This window comes from Cervus canadensis, chromosome 6 (genome assembly GCF_019320065.1).
Source record: "Cervus canadensis isolate Bull #8, Minnesota chromosome 6, ASM1932006v1, whole genome shotgun sequence".
Lineage (NCBI taxonomy): Eukaryota > Metazoa > Chordata > Mammalia > Artiodactyla > Cervidae > Cervus > Cervus canadensis.
In genome coordinates this window covers 64910391-64925985 of record NC_057391.1, presented here as the reverse complement: position 1 = coordinate 64925985, position 15595 = coordinate 64910391, and the positions used below count along the sequence as shown (strand labels likewise).

The 15595-nt window shown below is 39.5% G+C and overlaps 1 protein-coding gene across 2 annotated transcripts in view; it reads left to right on the top strand.

Moving 5' to 3' along the window:
• The first annotated feature begins 122 nt into the window (after positions 1-122).
• The window catches only part of EXOC5 (exocyst complex component 5), a 53382-nt gene continuing 37909 nt past the window's right edge, over positions 123-15595 (top strand). Inside the window, exon 1 of one of the 2 annotated variants that reach the window (XM_043472175.1) lies at positions 123-262. In XM_043472175.1, the coding sequence (XP_043328110.1) occupies positions 236-262 (27 nt within the window). In that variant the 5' untranslated portion in view covers positions 123-235. Of the gene's footprint in view, positions 263-12951; positions 13098-15595 lie in introns of those variants that run through there. The other variant, XM_043472176.1, reaches the window with a different exon arrangement.

Below are 15595 nucleotides of genomic sequence, written 5' to 3'. Positions count from 1 at the left end.
GCGGTGACAATGGGAGCGGCGCGGGCGGCGCCGGGAGGCAGCTGACAGGCGTCTGCGGCTTCGCTTCATGGCCGTTCTCCCGCCCCGCCTGGGCTCTGTGGGGAGCGGGGCGGCCCGCAGCGGCCGGGAGCCGGAGCTGGCGAGCCGAGCGGGGACCTGTGTACCGCGCCGCTGAGGCGCAGCATGTGAAGCGGAGACGGCATCTAGTGCGAGGCGAGCCTCTCAGCCGGCCGGGATGGCCACGACGGCCGAGCTCTTCGAGGTGGGTTCCCACGGCTCTTCAGGGAGGGGCAGGCCCGGGGTGCAGGCAGCGAGGTGGGTGGGCAGAGGAGTGGGCGTTCGCCGCTGCCCGGGAGCAGCCGAACGGAAGGAAGGTGCGAAGGCGACGGAGTGGGGTGGTGGCTCGGGTGTCGGCGCAGGCGGAGCGTGAGAGGGGGGAGGGGTGGCTTGGGGCCCCGGGTGGGGAGGTGCGCAGGGGTGCGAGCCAGTAGTCCTAGCAGAGCAGCGTCGGCTGGAAGGGAGCCTCGGGGTTTGGGCTTTGGAAGATGAGCTCGGGATGGGACGGGCTGACTTAGGGCGCGGAAAGAGGAAACTGACCCGTCTGGCGAGTTCCGTCTTGTCGCCTGGATCCCCGCATGATATTCGGGGGGGTAGGGGGGGTGGGGGTTTGAGATTGGGACGACAGGGGGCTTCTCGTGATTGAGTGATGACTCGGTTAGCCAGTGTTGGAAGCGGCACTTTACCAGTTTACCCTTTCGTTTGAGAAGGCTGTAGTCTTTTTTTTAGGACAATAGAGGCCTACTAAACCTTTCCCACTGAAGAAAGGCAAAACTAAAACTAACGTTTGTGTTCGGGTCTTGAGGAGTTGAAGTGTAACCTAACCCCCCTCAACTGCTAGTTAGAGAATCCTTAACGCGTGAGACATTGACATTCTAATGTGTTTTCTGGACCGTTTTCAGTCTCTAAAACTTAAAATTGAGCTAAGGGGAATCCAGTGTGAGAAGCTGTGATGCTTGAGATAATAGAAGAGGAAAATTCTAATTGGACCACCTAACAACAGGGTATCTCCTTTTGTGAAAGAAATGAAAGCTGAGATGTGAAGGAAAGAGAAGGATGGACCCTTTTTGTGTGTGCTTGTTTCATACTGAGTAACAAAAGTGTAGGTAATAATTAAGAAGACTATATTTAAGTCAGTAATTAAGTTGACAATAGATAATTTCTCCATAGGTGACAATTGGATTCTTTTTTCTGTGTAAGATTCTGCAGGCTTTGTTTTGTTATTTTGGGTTGGTTTGTGGTTTTTTTTTTTTGGCTTAAAATTTGAATGCCACAGCTTTTGTAACAACTGGGAACTTTTCATTTGTGTTAATATAACTATATTTTGGATTTCTGTCAGCTTTTGTATAGATAATGCATTTGTTGAGGAATAGTGTATGCTATTGTTATAATAAATTGTAATAAAATAGTAATTTGTGCGTGAAAGAGTATAATTATTAGAAAGAATTGGGAAATACTAATTATATTTCCTCAGATTTAAGTGTAGGGACATATATTTATTGCATTAATTTCTCTAACTCCAAAATTGTGCCATTTGTTTATTGATTGACAAGAGCAGGGAGACATTCTTTTTGCTAAAAGCTTTTACTGTGTGTTCCTGAGCCAGATACTAATTTATGAAGTTGAAATCTTTAATGAAATAGGGAACCAGCTAGCTGTTAATATACAGAAAACTGTTAACTTTGTCATACCGTTCATAAGATATTAACCTTTGAATTCCTAGTTGTCTTTTTTTCTTTAAATGTTTGATTGTATGAGTCCACATATACTTCCTTGAAAATGTATTAGATTTTTGTTCCACATGGGGGAAGGAGAGGAAGTAGAGAAATATGTGTAGTTTATTTTGCTTTCTAATGTCTTGCCATTTAGTAAGGTAGTTAAACTAAATTAGGGTCTGAGTTAATGCAATGACTTCAGTTATGAGAGCAGGTAATACTTAACAGTGATGATACAGACAGCTAGTCCTATGTCCACGGGGTTTATAGAGTGCCGTTGATTGAACATGCTTGTGGGTCTTAACACATGCGACTTTCTCTTTGCTGACCATGTGTAGCTTGTTGCTTCATCAAAATTAAAAGCATATTACATTAATAGTTACAATTAAATGTTAATAGGGATGATAAATATATTTATCTTTTCAGCCCTATAGTGGATTCTGCCCTTGAATAAGTTTTCACCACCAAGTGAAAAGTTGGTCTCTTTGCTTTACAGGGAGAAGGAAAAAAAGAAAACAAGAACCAAACTGTAGTTATTGCTGCCATTTCCTGTTGCTATTGCCTTTAGAACATAGGTTGTAGGACAAGTCAGGGAGTGCCTTTTTTTCTCTTATTTTCCTTCCTTAGTCACAGCTGGAGAACTAGGGAAAACAGGTTAGGATGTAGTCAAGGGTATTTAGTTTTTATGCATCCTGGCTTTCATGCACCAGTAAATTGAATTGTGCCTTAATTTTTTCACACTGAAAAAGGAGTTAAAGCAAAATTATGCTTTTAATCTGTGAAATGTCTTAAGTGTTAACCCTGTTTCTTTTAAAGTCTTATTGATCCTGCGAAACTTCCTTTTTAACATAAACACCTTCATATAACAAAAGCGAACTACAAGATATTTCCTCAGTTGACAGAAATGATTTAAAAGTTCTGTCTGCAGTATTTCTAAATGATCACCTCAGGATGGACATTCTAAAAAGAGTTCATATGTGGTTTGTGTTATGTCCTCTACACATAAAAAGTGGCTGGGATAGTAAATTTTTTCTCTGTTGTCATAAGTATTCTCCTCTTTTCACTGCACTGCTGAGTACTTTGTACTCCCTTCTCACTTAGTATTTTTCTCTCCTGTCATTGTTCTGGAGTTTTCCCTTCTGCTTGGGCAAGTTGCTTTTATGGGAGGATTCTTTGTTAAGCAGAGTCTGTTGAGTACCTACTAAGTTAATGAGGCTTCATGTCTCAAAGAATTTGCTATAGACATATTAATCCTATGAGATGTGAAGCAAAAAACACAACTGGTTCAGAGCCCGAAGAAGTTTTGGATATGGGCATGCTTCGTTTCCTTAGAGATTTACAATATTCCTTGGTATGTTAAATATTTTAAGAAGTTCATTTCCCAAACTTCTTTGACTATGAGAATGTTTTATTTTCTACTGTTAATTTTGTGAATTCCATGGAACATTGGAAAATGTTGAATTTATTATAGAACTTGCCCTTAATGTTAAATAGGGGGAGAGAAGATAGATATATAGCTACATACTCTTGAAATAAAGTTGTAAATGGTGTCAGAGGTCTAGGTAAAGTGCTATAGAAGTTGAAAGGATAGGAAGATTACCTCTAGAAGTGGGAAAGGATTAGAAGGTGGCATTTGAATGAAATACAAAGGATAAATTAAATTTGAGTTTGTGGAACTGGGTGGAAGGACATTCCAATAAAGCAGACCATATAAGTGTAGACCCCCAAAACAAGGGAAGAGATCATCTTAGTTGATGAAGTATAGTATGCATGAAGAGGAGTGGTATGTAAGGTAATTGGAGCTTTTAATTGTCGAGGTTCTAAATACCAGGATTAGGAATTTGATTTTTTTTTTCTTTTTTGTAAATGTGGATGTGTTAATGATAGTGTTTGAAGTCAGGTAATTTGACTGTGGTGACAATGGCTCTTTGACTTCCAGATTAGAATTTGAATAGTGAAGAACACATTTGTATAAAAACATATTTATGTCTCTTAGATTTACAAATTAAGTTACACAGACTGAAGACTTATTCAAAAAGACTTATTCTGTTGTTCAGTTAACTAGTTAGTAATGAACATGAAATATACAAGTAAGGACCACTCCTTTACTTTCAAGATGTTGATATGCTACTTGTTTTAGCCATATTAGCTATTAAATACATATTTATGGAACTTGGCCACCGATTATAGTATCATGTATGTGAGAAAATGGATTCATTCAGTAAACATTTAGCTTTCCTTACCTTACCTACCCCTAGGCCAGAAATCCTTCCAGGTACTGGAATTAAAAAATGGTTTGAGTTAAAAATCTAGTTGAGGGAGTGAAAGAAAAAAAAAAAAAACAAAAACACCACCTTTCTTCTCTCAACACTTTACCAGTACTCTCAATATTGCTTCACTTCTGACACCAGATGTATGGGGATGGGGATTTTTTTCCCACAATTCAGTTTTGCAACAGACACTGACTGGGTTTTCTGCAATTCATTCTAATTCTGATACTGTTTACCTGGAGTTAGCTTAAGTCCCACAGAGGGCTGGAAGTTAAGGGCTCAGTCTCACAAAAATGCCCCCACTTTAGATACCAGTGTTGTCATCTCTATTTCTGATTGACCAGCCATAAATTGGAGGTTCTCATGACCTCCTCTTTGGGTTCAGTAGTTTGCTAGAACGGCTCACAGAACTCAGGAGAACAATTTAGTAACTAGATTACTGGTTTATTAAAAAGCTCAGGAACAACCAGAGGGAAGAGGTGCATGAGGCAGAATATGGAGGAGTACTGCACTGTCATTCTCTCCTTGGGTGTACCACCCTTCTAGCAACTTGATGTGCTCCACAACCAGGAATTTCTCTGGACCCCACACTTCAGGGATTTTTATGGAGATTTCATCATGTAGAGAATCAATTATTCATTCAATCTCTAACCCTTCTCCTCTTCACAGAGTATAGAGGATGAGGCTGAAAGTTCTGGGCTTCTAGTCATGCTTTATTTTTCTGGTGACCAGCCCCCACCCAGGAACCCACCAAGAGTTGCTTCAGTAGAGCCAAAGGTGCTCCCAGGAGATTTCAAGAGATTTAGGAGTTCTGTGTGAACCACTCCTATCAACTTCATCACTCAGCAGATTACGAGATTTTAGGAGGGCTGTGTCAGGAACCAGGATCAAAGACCACTGGAACAAAAGCTCTCCTGGCACGCTTATCACTTAGCCTCTTCGTTGTCTTGTGTGTGCTTTCTTTCCGCCTTTCCTTGAATAGGATGAATCCCATTTTGCTAACCTGAAACAAAACATTTGTAGTGCTTTTCAAAAGAATCAGTGTTCAATAAATGTAATTCATTTAAATCCACCACAAAACACGTAGTCTCATGAAAATAAAATCAAATGTGGTTAAAAGGAGAAGCCTAATGGGTAAAATTCATTTAGTTTCAGTGCTGGAATTGCATAAAGCTCATGTTTGATTTCTAGTAGAGTCTTAGATTTACAGCACCGTAGAATGCCTATTTTTTATTTCTGGAGTGGAGCATGGTGCTCCTGCCTTTTTTGGTTTTGGATATAAGGGGCAAATCTTGATTCTCAAGGTCCTCAGCAGGGGATTCGGAGAAGGCAATGGCAACCCACTCCAGTACTCTTGCCTGGAAAATCCCATGGATGGAAGAGCCTGGTAGGCTTCAGTCCAAGGAGTCGCTAAGAGTCACACACTACTGAGCGACTTCACTTTCACTTTTCACTTTCATGCACTGGAGAAGGAAATGGCAACCCACTCCAGTGTTCTTGCCTGGAGAATCCCAGGGACGGGGGAGCCTGGTGGGCTTCCACCTGTGGGGTCACACAGAGTTGGACACCACTGAAGCAACTTAGCAACAGCAGGGGATTTGGCTATGGGCAAGCAAGTGTTTTGATTTATTGTGCATTTGTGATGTGCTCAACATTGTTCTGTTGACCACAGCTGGAAAGTAAGAGAAATGGATGACAAAACCTGCCCTTGCTTTCAACTTAAGTGTAAGAAGAGAGAAACTTAGAGATGTTACTGCTGCTGCTGCTGCTAAGTCGCTTCAGTCGTGTCCGACTCTGCAACCCAACACATGGCAGCCCACCGGGCTCCCCTATCCCTGGGATTCTCCAGGCAAGAACACTGGAGTGGGTTGCCATTTCCTCTCCAACGCGTGAAAGTGGAAAGTGAAAGTGAAGTCGCTCAGTTGTGTCTGACTCTTTGCAACCCCATGGACTGCAGCCTACCAGGCTCCTCCATCCATGGGATTTTCCAGGCAAGAGTGCTGGAGTGGGTTGCCATTGCCTTCTCCCACAGATGTTAGTATAAAGTAACAAATGACAAAATGGAAGTGTTAACTGGCATTAAATATTATTCTGTGTGGGGATTTGAATTTTTAAGCCTCATGTGCACGTGTGTTGTGTGCTTAGATCCAACTCTTTGCAACCCCATGGACTGTACCCTGCCAGGCTCTTTGGTCCATGGGAGTTTCCAGGCAAGAATACTGGAGTGCATTGCCATTTCCTTCTACAGGAGATCTTCCTGACCCAGGAATTGAACCCTGGTCGCCTGCATTGCAGGCAGATTCTTTACAAAGTGGGCCACAAGGGGAGCCCTTTCAGCTTCATGGGGATTGTTTAAGAGTGAAGAAATCAGTTGAGATAATCTAGGGAAAGAACCCTTTCCCCACAAGTATCTTTGTGGATTGAGTAACTTGGTCACAGGTAAGGAAGCAGAAGTAACATGAGTTTGAAGAGAAGACTAGTGTATGCTCGTGGTAGTGTGCCTGTTCATTTTGGGGTACAAATAAATTTGGTTAGGTAGTGTAAAATAAGAACTTAAAAGGGTAGATTTAAGAGGGTGAACATCATAGTTTTGAAATTGCATAGGGAAGTTTCTGACTAAAAGTGAATAGTGTTTTAAAGATTAGTTTGACAGGTCTACTAATAGACTCACATTTGATAGTGAATTTAAGAAAAGTACTTTCTACAGGAAGTACCTGAAGCTACTTGTTAGTTGCTTTAATAGGACCCAGAAATACTTCTTCCTGAAATCCTCTGAGCCTTATTTTTTTTTTACCTAGGTAAGTGAAAATATTATAGGTTCTTTGAGTATGTAGGTGGCTGTAACATATTTTATTGAATCTTTTTGAGACAATTTAGTTGGATTTTCTCAAGGGGAAAGTGTTAAACTAGGAAGTTTATGTTCCTGTTCAAGGGCTTGAGGTCTTAATTTTTAATAGAAATGACCACAAACTCCATGTTTTTATTACAATTGGTAATAAAGAATATGAAACTTACAAGGATATGAAATCAGTTTAACAGATAAACACAGTAATAAATTATGTAAAGTTTGTCTTCCCTGGTGGCTTAGTGGTAAAGAACCCACCTGCCAGTGCAGGAAATGCTGGTTTGATCCCTGGATCTGAAGGTCCTGTGGAGAGGAAATGGCAACCCACTCCTTTTTTCTTCCCTGGGAAATCCCATGGACAGGAGCCTGGGGAGCTACAATGTATAGGGTAGTAAAGAATCAGTCACAATTTAAGTGACTGAGCATGCATGCAAAGTTGAATTTGACATGATAGTAGCTTTGTAGTACATACTTAGATCGTTTTGGCTGATTTTGCTTTTAATTACTATAGAAAAATAGAGATTAAGATATACCTTTGTTAGATTCATGATATTCTAGAAGATTTTGGGGGGAATTGTTTACAGGTATCTTTGAGAATCCTCTTAGGAGGAGTTGGTCATTTAGAGGTCTTGAGGAATTTGTTAATTTGCCTGTCTTTTTCTCATTGTAAATGCCTTTGCAGTGCTAAGTATTAATAAGTTACTGGGATTTATTTAGTTTTATAAGCAGAAAAGATTTTTTTTTCCCCAAAACTTCCATTTTTTTTTGAAATCAGCAACTGATTTATCTTTAACTCTTGTGATAATTTGCCTTTGAAGATAAAACCTGTACTTCACTTCAAGGATACTGTTCTCTTCTAATAGTTCCTTCTCCTTTACTGGTCCCTCTTATTTTGTCTCTTGATGGTTTCCTTTCCTCTTCCTATTTCCACATGTTGGCATGCCCTTCTTCCTGGGTGACCTAATCCAGTTCTGAGGTTTTAAATAATTTTAAAATTATATCTAGCACCAGTTTCTTCCCTGTAATACAGCTTATTTTTCTGACTATGTGCTTTACATTTTCATTTGTATTTCACATTGGCATCTTCAGCATATAATATGCAGAATAGAGCTCTTATTTCCCCACTCCCTTTTCCATCTCCTTCCCAGTCTCAGTAAATGGTACCACTCACTGTTCATACAGTTGTTCTGGTTGCAACCTCTATGAGTCATCATGATTCCCTTTTAAAATTTCTTCCCACAGCCAGTTTATTAGCATTCAGTTCACTCACTGTATCGGTTCAGTTCAGTCACTCAGTTGTGGTCGACTCTTTGCAACCCCATGGACTGCAGCACACCAGGCTTCCCTGTCCGTCACCAACTCCTGGAGCTTGCTCAAACTCACATCCGTCGAGTCGGTGATGCCGTCTAACCATCTCATCCTCTGTTGTCCCCTTCTCCTCCTGCCTTCCATCTTTCCCAGCATCAGGGTCTTTTCCACTGAGTTAGTTATTCGCATCAGGTGGCCAAAGTGTTGGAGTTTCAGCTTCAGAATCAGTCCTTCCAGTGAATATTCAGGACTGATTTGCTGTAGGATAGACTGGTTTGATCTCCTTGCAGTCCAAGGAACTCTCAAGAGTCTTCTCCAATACCACAGTTCAAAAGCATCAATTCTTTGGTGCTCAGCTTTCTTTATAGTCCAACTGTCACATCCATATGAACAGATCCTTTAAAAGGTCATGAACCTGGCAATATGACAGTATCCCTTACATTGCTACTTTGATTTGAGTCATTAGCATCTCTTGACTAGACTACTGCAGTGTTGCAGGTTTTCTCAGAGAAGCTGACTTTAAGACAGTTTAGTGTGCAGAATATTTATTAGAAAGTACTCTTCAGTTCAGTTCAGTTGCTCAGTCGTGTCCGACTCTTTGCAACCCCATGAATCGCAGCACACCAGGCCTCCCTGTCTATCACCAACTCCCGGACTTTGCTCAGACTCATGTGCATCGAGTCAGTGATGCCATCCAGCCATCTCATCCTCTGTCATCCCCTTCTTCTCCTGCCCCCAATCCCTCCCAGCATCAGGGTCTTTTCCAATGAGTCAACTCTTCGCATGAGGTGGCCAAAGTATTGGAGTTTCAGCTTCAGCGTCAGTCCTTCCAATGAACACCCAGGACTGATCTCCTTTAGGATGGACTGGTTGGATCTCCTTGCAGTCCAAGGGACTCTCGATGCTTCTCCAACACCACAGTTCAAAAGCATCAATTTTTTGGCTCTCAGCTTTCTTCGTAGTCCAACTCTCACATCCATACATGACCACTGGAAAAACCACAGCCTTGAAGTAGACAGACCTTTGTTGGCAGAGGAATGTCTCTGCTTTTTAATATGCTGTCTGGGTTGTTCATAACTTTCCTTCCAAGGAGTAAGCATCTTTTAATTACATGGCTGCAGTCACTATCTGCAGTGGTTTTGGAGCCCCCAAAAATAAAGTCTGACACTGTTTCCACTGTTTCCCCATCTTTTTGCCATGAAGTGATAGGACCAGATGCCATGATCTTAGTTTTCTGAATGTTGAGCTTTAAGCCAACTTTTTCACTCTCCTCTTTCACTTTTATCAAGAGGCTTTTTAGTTCCTCTTCACTTTCTGCCATAAGGGTGGTGTCATCTGCCTATCTGAGGTTATTGATATTTCTCCCGGCAATCTTGATTCGAGCTTGTGCTTCTTCCAGCCCAGCGTTTCTCATGATGTATTCTGCATATAAGTTAATAAAGCAGGGTGACAATATATAGCCTTGACTTACTCCTTTTCCTATTTGGAACCCGTCTGTTGTTCTGTGTCCACCCTTGGGGTGAGTATATGTGAAAGGACAGGGTAGATAAGCAAAAGTGGGTCTTAGGAGAAATAGCAGTACAGTGCTGACCCAGCGACAGTGGTGATGGTTGCTATGGGAAGTTCTGAAACTAAAATTACCTCTCAAGAGTTGCGCTGATATTTGCTGAAGTGGTCAGGCGTTTATATCCCCATCTTAATTAGTAATTAGATAGAGACCACATTGGCTTTCCCAGGTGGTACAGTGGTAAAGAATCTGCCTGCCACTGCAGGAGACACAAGAGACCCGTGTATGATCCCTTTGTTGGAAAGATCCCCTGGAGTGGGAAATGACAATCTGTCCCAGTATTCTTGCCTGGGAAATTCCTTGGACAGAGGAGACAGTCCATGGGGTCACAAAGAGTTGGACACAACTGAGCACACACAGACAACATTGGGAAAAGTATGACATTGAGTGAAGCAGCTCTGTGCAGCTGAAGGATCCCTGAAAATACTGCCAGGTGAATGCTCTGCTGACAGCACTGCTAGCGGCTAGAGCAAGACCCTTCTTGACGGGATATCTGGACTACACATCTGTGTTCACTGCAGAACACTCCTGTGCCACTGAGCTCCATGTTTTCATATACATTGGCGGGGGGAGGAGGCAGGTAGCTCCTCTAGCACTCCATTTAGGATTCTTACCCTGGAGGAAAATCAGAAGTGGGATGAGTGGCAGAGTCATCTTGTCTACCTATTTATTCTTCTTCCATAGTAAATGTCTCCCTGTGGATGTTAACATGTGATACTAAGATCTTCATACTTCATGCCCAGTCTCATGTGTCCATTCATGTGCGTCAACCCCAAATTTCCCTGTTGTCTTTTTTTCCAGTCCTTTTTCCTCTGATAGCTAGGTCCTTGGCCACTATCCATGAGTCCATGTATATTCTAACTAGGTCAGTTTTCTGACCACTCATGAGGATGACCATTCTTTGCCTTTTGGGAGGATATTTTTCCTGTCACCGAGTTTTAAGGCCACTGCTGAGGGAAGTTGGGATTGCAGTTGCTGTTCATTTTTATTTGACACCAACATGCTTAGCCACCTCTTCATGAAGCAAGCTTATGCTTTTTCCTTTTCTATCATCTGGTTTTAAGTGATTCCTATAAGGCCATACATATGAATTAAGGGAAGCATGCTAGTGCAATAGTAGTGAAAAACATGGGCTACCTGCTTATGCAGTTTGCTTTCTGATTCTGTTCATGTTTGATCCTGGGGTTACTACTTCCATCTTACGATAAATAGTTCTTGGATCTGCTTGACATCATGATTTGTTGAGTCTGTTGGAACCCAGACCTCCAACGAAATCTTGTGACCCCATGGATTGTAGCTCACCAGTGTGGCCTTGGGTTAAATATACCCCATGTATCACAATTTCTCAGGCATACAACTAGTCTATATTAATAGAACCTACCTCATAGACTTGTTAAGTATGTATTAAATAAGATTGTAAGTGCTAGGCACATATTTGGCACGTAGTAAACACTTTTAAAAACTAGCTGTCATTACCGTCTTATTTAGAAGTCTTTCATGTGTTTGTCAGACTTTCTAAAGTTCTCTGTAGCTCTAAGCATAAATTCCTTTGAGTCATTGTTTCTCAGTTTGTGCTTTTAAATTAAGATTTGTTACACATGTCAACTCTTGCCTTAAGTGAGGTAGTCTCAGGTATGATTATATAAATATGTTTGCTAAATGAGTAAATTGTATTTTAGAGGGTCAGAATATTTACTTTGCAGACTATCTAACTCATCCTTATGATTTAATCATCAATCATGTCAGCACCTGGGTAAACTGAATTTATTTACTTATTTGCAGTTATTCCAAAATATTGGCATATCCCCCATGTTGTTTAATACATTCTTGTAGCATATTTTACATCCAATAGTTTGTACTTCCCGTTACCCCACCCTGATACTGTCCTCTTCCCTACCATTGGTAACGACTAGTTTGTTCTCTATACCTGTGAGTCTGCTGCTTTTCTGTTATATTCACTAATTTGTTGTATTTTTTAGATTCCCATTATAAATGATTTTGTACAGTATTTGTCTTTCTCTGTCTGATATATTTCACTTTCAGCATAATGCCCTTCAAGTCCATCTGTGTGGCTGCAAATGGCAAAATTTCATCCTTTCTTATGTGCTCAGTAGTGTTTCATTGTATCTATATACTTCACCTTCTTTATCAATTCACCTCTTGATGGACACTTATGTTGCTTTCATATCTTGGCAATTGTAAATAATGCTACTATCAACATTGAGGTGCATGTATCTTCACAAATTACTGTTGTTGTTTTTTCAGATATATACCCAGGTATGGAATTTCTAGGTCATATGGTAGTCCTGGGCTTCCCTGGTGGCTCAGATGGTAAAGAATCTACCTGCAGTGCAGGAGACCTGGGTTCGATCCCTGGGTCAGGAAGTTCCCCTGGAGAAGGAAAAGGCAACCCACTCCAGTATTCTTGCCTGGAGAATTCCATGGACAGGGGAGCCTGGTGGGCTACAGTCCATGGGATGGCAAAGAGTTGGACATGACTGAGCAACTAACATACATGGTAGTTCTATTTTTTGTTTTTTGGGAGATCTCCATACTGTTTTCCACAGTGGCTGCACCAATTTTTATTCCCACCAACAGTGTACAAGGGTTCCCTTTCTCACATCCTGGCCATCATTTGTTACTTGTGTTCTTTTTGATGATAAATTAGCCATGTTGAGCATCTTTTCATGTGCCTTTTGGCCATCTATATGTCTTCTTTGGAAAAATGTCTGTTCATTTCTTCTGCCCATTTTTAAATCTGGTTTGAACTGAATTTCTTAAAAGTAGCTAGCTGTCTTGTTTGCTTTTCATGCCTTGATCATATTGGATGTTTATATTTCCTAGAGCTGTATTATGATGGCTGCTATTTTTCAGTTATTTTGACCACTATAAAAGAATCTTTTAAAAAGAGTCTTTAAATTTTTTTAAAAACCTATTTATATTGTTATGTGTTGTTGCTACTTGATGTTTATTTTTTAGCAATAGCTGATATTAACAATAAAAAAATGATACGGTTTTCTTCTAAAATATGTACATTTTGAAAGTTGATCATGGATTTTATGTACACAAGGCATGCGACAGTTTATCAATTGTTTGATAAAATTATTGGCTTGTATTTTTGATGCCATATGAATATAAGGAGAAATTTTAAAAGACGGAACCAGTGATGTGCATGTTTTCACCTTTTTAGCTTCACCTCTTATTCTCACCACCTAAACTTCAGGCACAAGGAGCTATTTGTAGTTTCCCAAAGTTACTATTAAGTGTTATATAGCAGTGGAAACAGCAGTTTAAATCTCAGCTCTGCCATATACAGCTTGTGTTATCTTGGGCAAGTAAGTATCCTCTCTAAATCTCAGCTTCTTCATTATAAACTGGGGATAAAATAGGACCTCTGGTCTTAACTGCACACAGTGAATGTTAAATGATTATGTGAGCTGTTCTTGTTGGTGTTCCTCCTCTTTTTCCGATGGTTATTGTTCTGACTGAAGCTTATTCTCTCAGTCCTCCTCTCACATCAGACTCGTCAGCCATTCTCTCAAATTCTAATGTGATGATGATGATGATAAAAGGACAGGTTATCATCTATGGGTTTTAATTGTCATTTCTCTCTACATCCTTCCATATGTGGTATTTGTGATCTAGTCCATTTTCCTCTGATGGGTTAAGCTCTATCTTCTCTTTCCCTAATGGTCTGGAAAACTTCCATTGTTTTCTGGCTGACTTTTCTTCTTTCCTCTGTACTCAGCTAAAGTGTCATGCTCTCAGAAAGTAAGACTGTTGGCAATACTCACTTTTTACCAGTATTCTTTCATTTCCATCTTCCCTTCATCTCTGTTGCTGTTTTTAGAGCATTCAGGAATTTCTTTCCCCCACATTTATCACAATTGTGATTAGTTATTTCTGTAATTACTGTTTAAGGTTTATATCCTTAGTAGAAGATCATTTCTGTGAGAACTTGCAGAGACTTCTGTATTGAATTCACATCTGTATTCTTAGTACCTGCCACAGTGCTCAACACAAGAGTAGTTGTTTACTAAACGTTTGCTGAATTAAGAAATATCCTGTTTCCATCACTCAACTACCTATTGAGTTAACAACTCCCTCAGCAATGTTAGTACTGAAGCTTGTGCACAAATTTTAAATTTTACTTGTCACATACTATTACTGTATTCTTTATACTTTTTCCCTGTTCATGCTGTAAGTTTCTGAAGGGTGCCATTTGTGTTATATACATCTTTTTATTCCAAAGCCTAACAGACTGCTTGGCCGTGGAAATTTTACTGTTCAGTGAATGTTCATCAGTGAAAATATGTTTTTAAAGTATGATTAAGAATGGAAAGTTTTACAGATACAAGAATTCAAACTGAAATCACCAACAAATGCTATCAGTTTAAGTTATATGCTAAATGTGAGGCAATATATATGATACCTATTTATATGAAATAGGGTAATATGGAAAATATGTAAATTCATGTGTTAATATTATGTGTCTAAAAAACACATTATCAGCTGATGGTGAACATTTGAATGATAATTTTCTTAATTGGGACTTCTATTCTGATATTCTTTTTTTTTAATTCTTTTTTTCTATAAAGTTTAGAAAATTTTGTTTTGCTATTTTAATATTAGATATTATATGTGAGCATTTTTTCTCATTTCATTAAATTTTTTTACATGATTTTAATAGGAACATAATTTTTATCCTATAAATTGACTATAACTTTTCAATGATTCTGTTTATATTTATGTAAGTAACTTTTCAGCATTATACATAATACAGAAATTTTGCGTTCATATCTTCTTTTTCCCTTAGAATTTTAAAAATAGAATTACTGGGTTAAACAGGTGTGAGCATTTCTGGACCTGTTGATGTTACCAAAATGTTGCTTCTTGCCCTCCAAAAATATTGTACATTTTAACTTTTCTAACAATAGTGAGAGTGTGAATTTCAGCTTACCTGCTCCTGCATTGCATATTGTAATTAAGGAAATATTGTATTTAAATATTGTAATTAAGGAAAAAGAAAAAACGTTGCCAGTGTGAGGCCAAAAAAAAAAAAAAAGTAATAACTTGACCTCATTTGATTACTATTGAAGCTTTATGTTTCATGTTTCTTGGCCATTGTTTTTCCCATTTATTTTTTATTAGTTGGAGGCTAATTACTTTACAATATTGTAGTGGTTTTTGTCATACATTGACATGAATCAGCCATGGATTTACATGTATTCCCCATCCCGATCCCCCCTCCTACCTCCCTCTCTACCCGATCCCTCTGGGTCTTCCCAGTGCACCAGGCCCGAGCACTTGTCTCATGCATCCAACCTGGGCTGGTGATCTGTTTCATCCTAGATAATATACATGTTTTGATGCTGTTCTCTCGAAACATCCCACCCTTGCCTTCTCCCACAGAGTCCAAAAGTCTGTTCTGTACATCTGTGCCTCTTTTTCTGTTTTGCATATAGGGTTATCGTTACCATCTTTCTAAATTCCATATATATGTGTTAGTATACTGTATTGGTCTTTATCTTTCTGGCTTACTTCACTCTGTATAATGGGCTATATTACTCAGCCATTAAAAAGAATTCGTTTGAATCAGTTCTTGGCCATTTTTATTTCTTCTATAAATTGTTTCCTTTGCTCACTTTTCCATTAGTTTGTTCCTGCTTATCAAACTCTTTAATATCCTAATTTTCATTAAATGATTTGTTTATTAAAGACTTTTTGAATAGAAAAAGCCTGTACATTTTAATAATTAGATATATTTAATTAGTAGTTTAATTTCAGTTCTCACATAGTATAACCTATTTCATTTTTGTAAATAGTAGTAAGT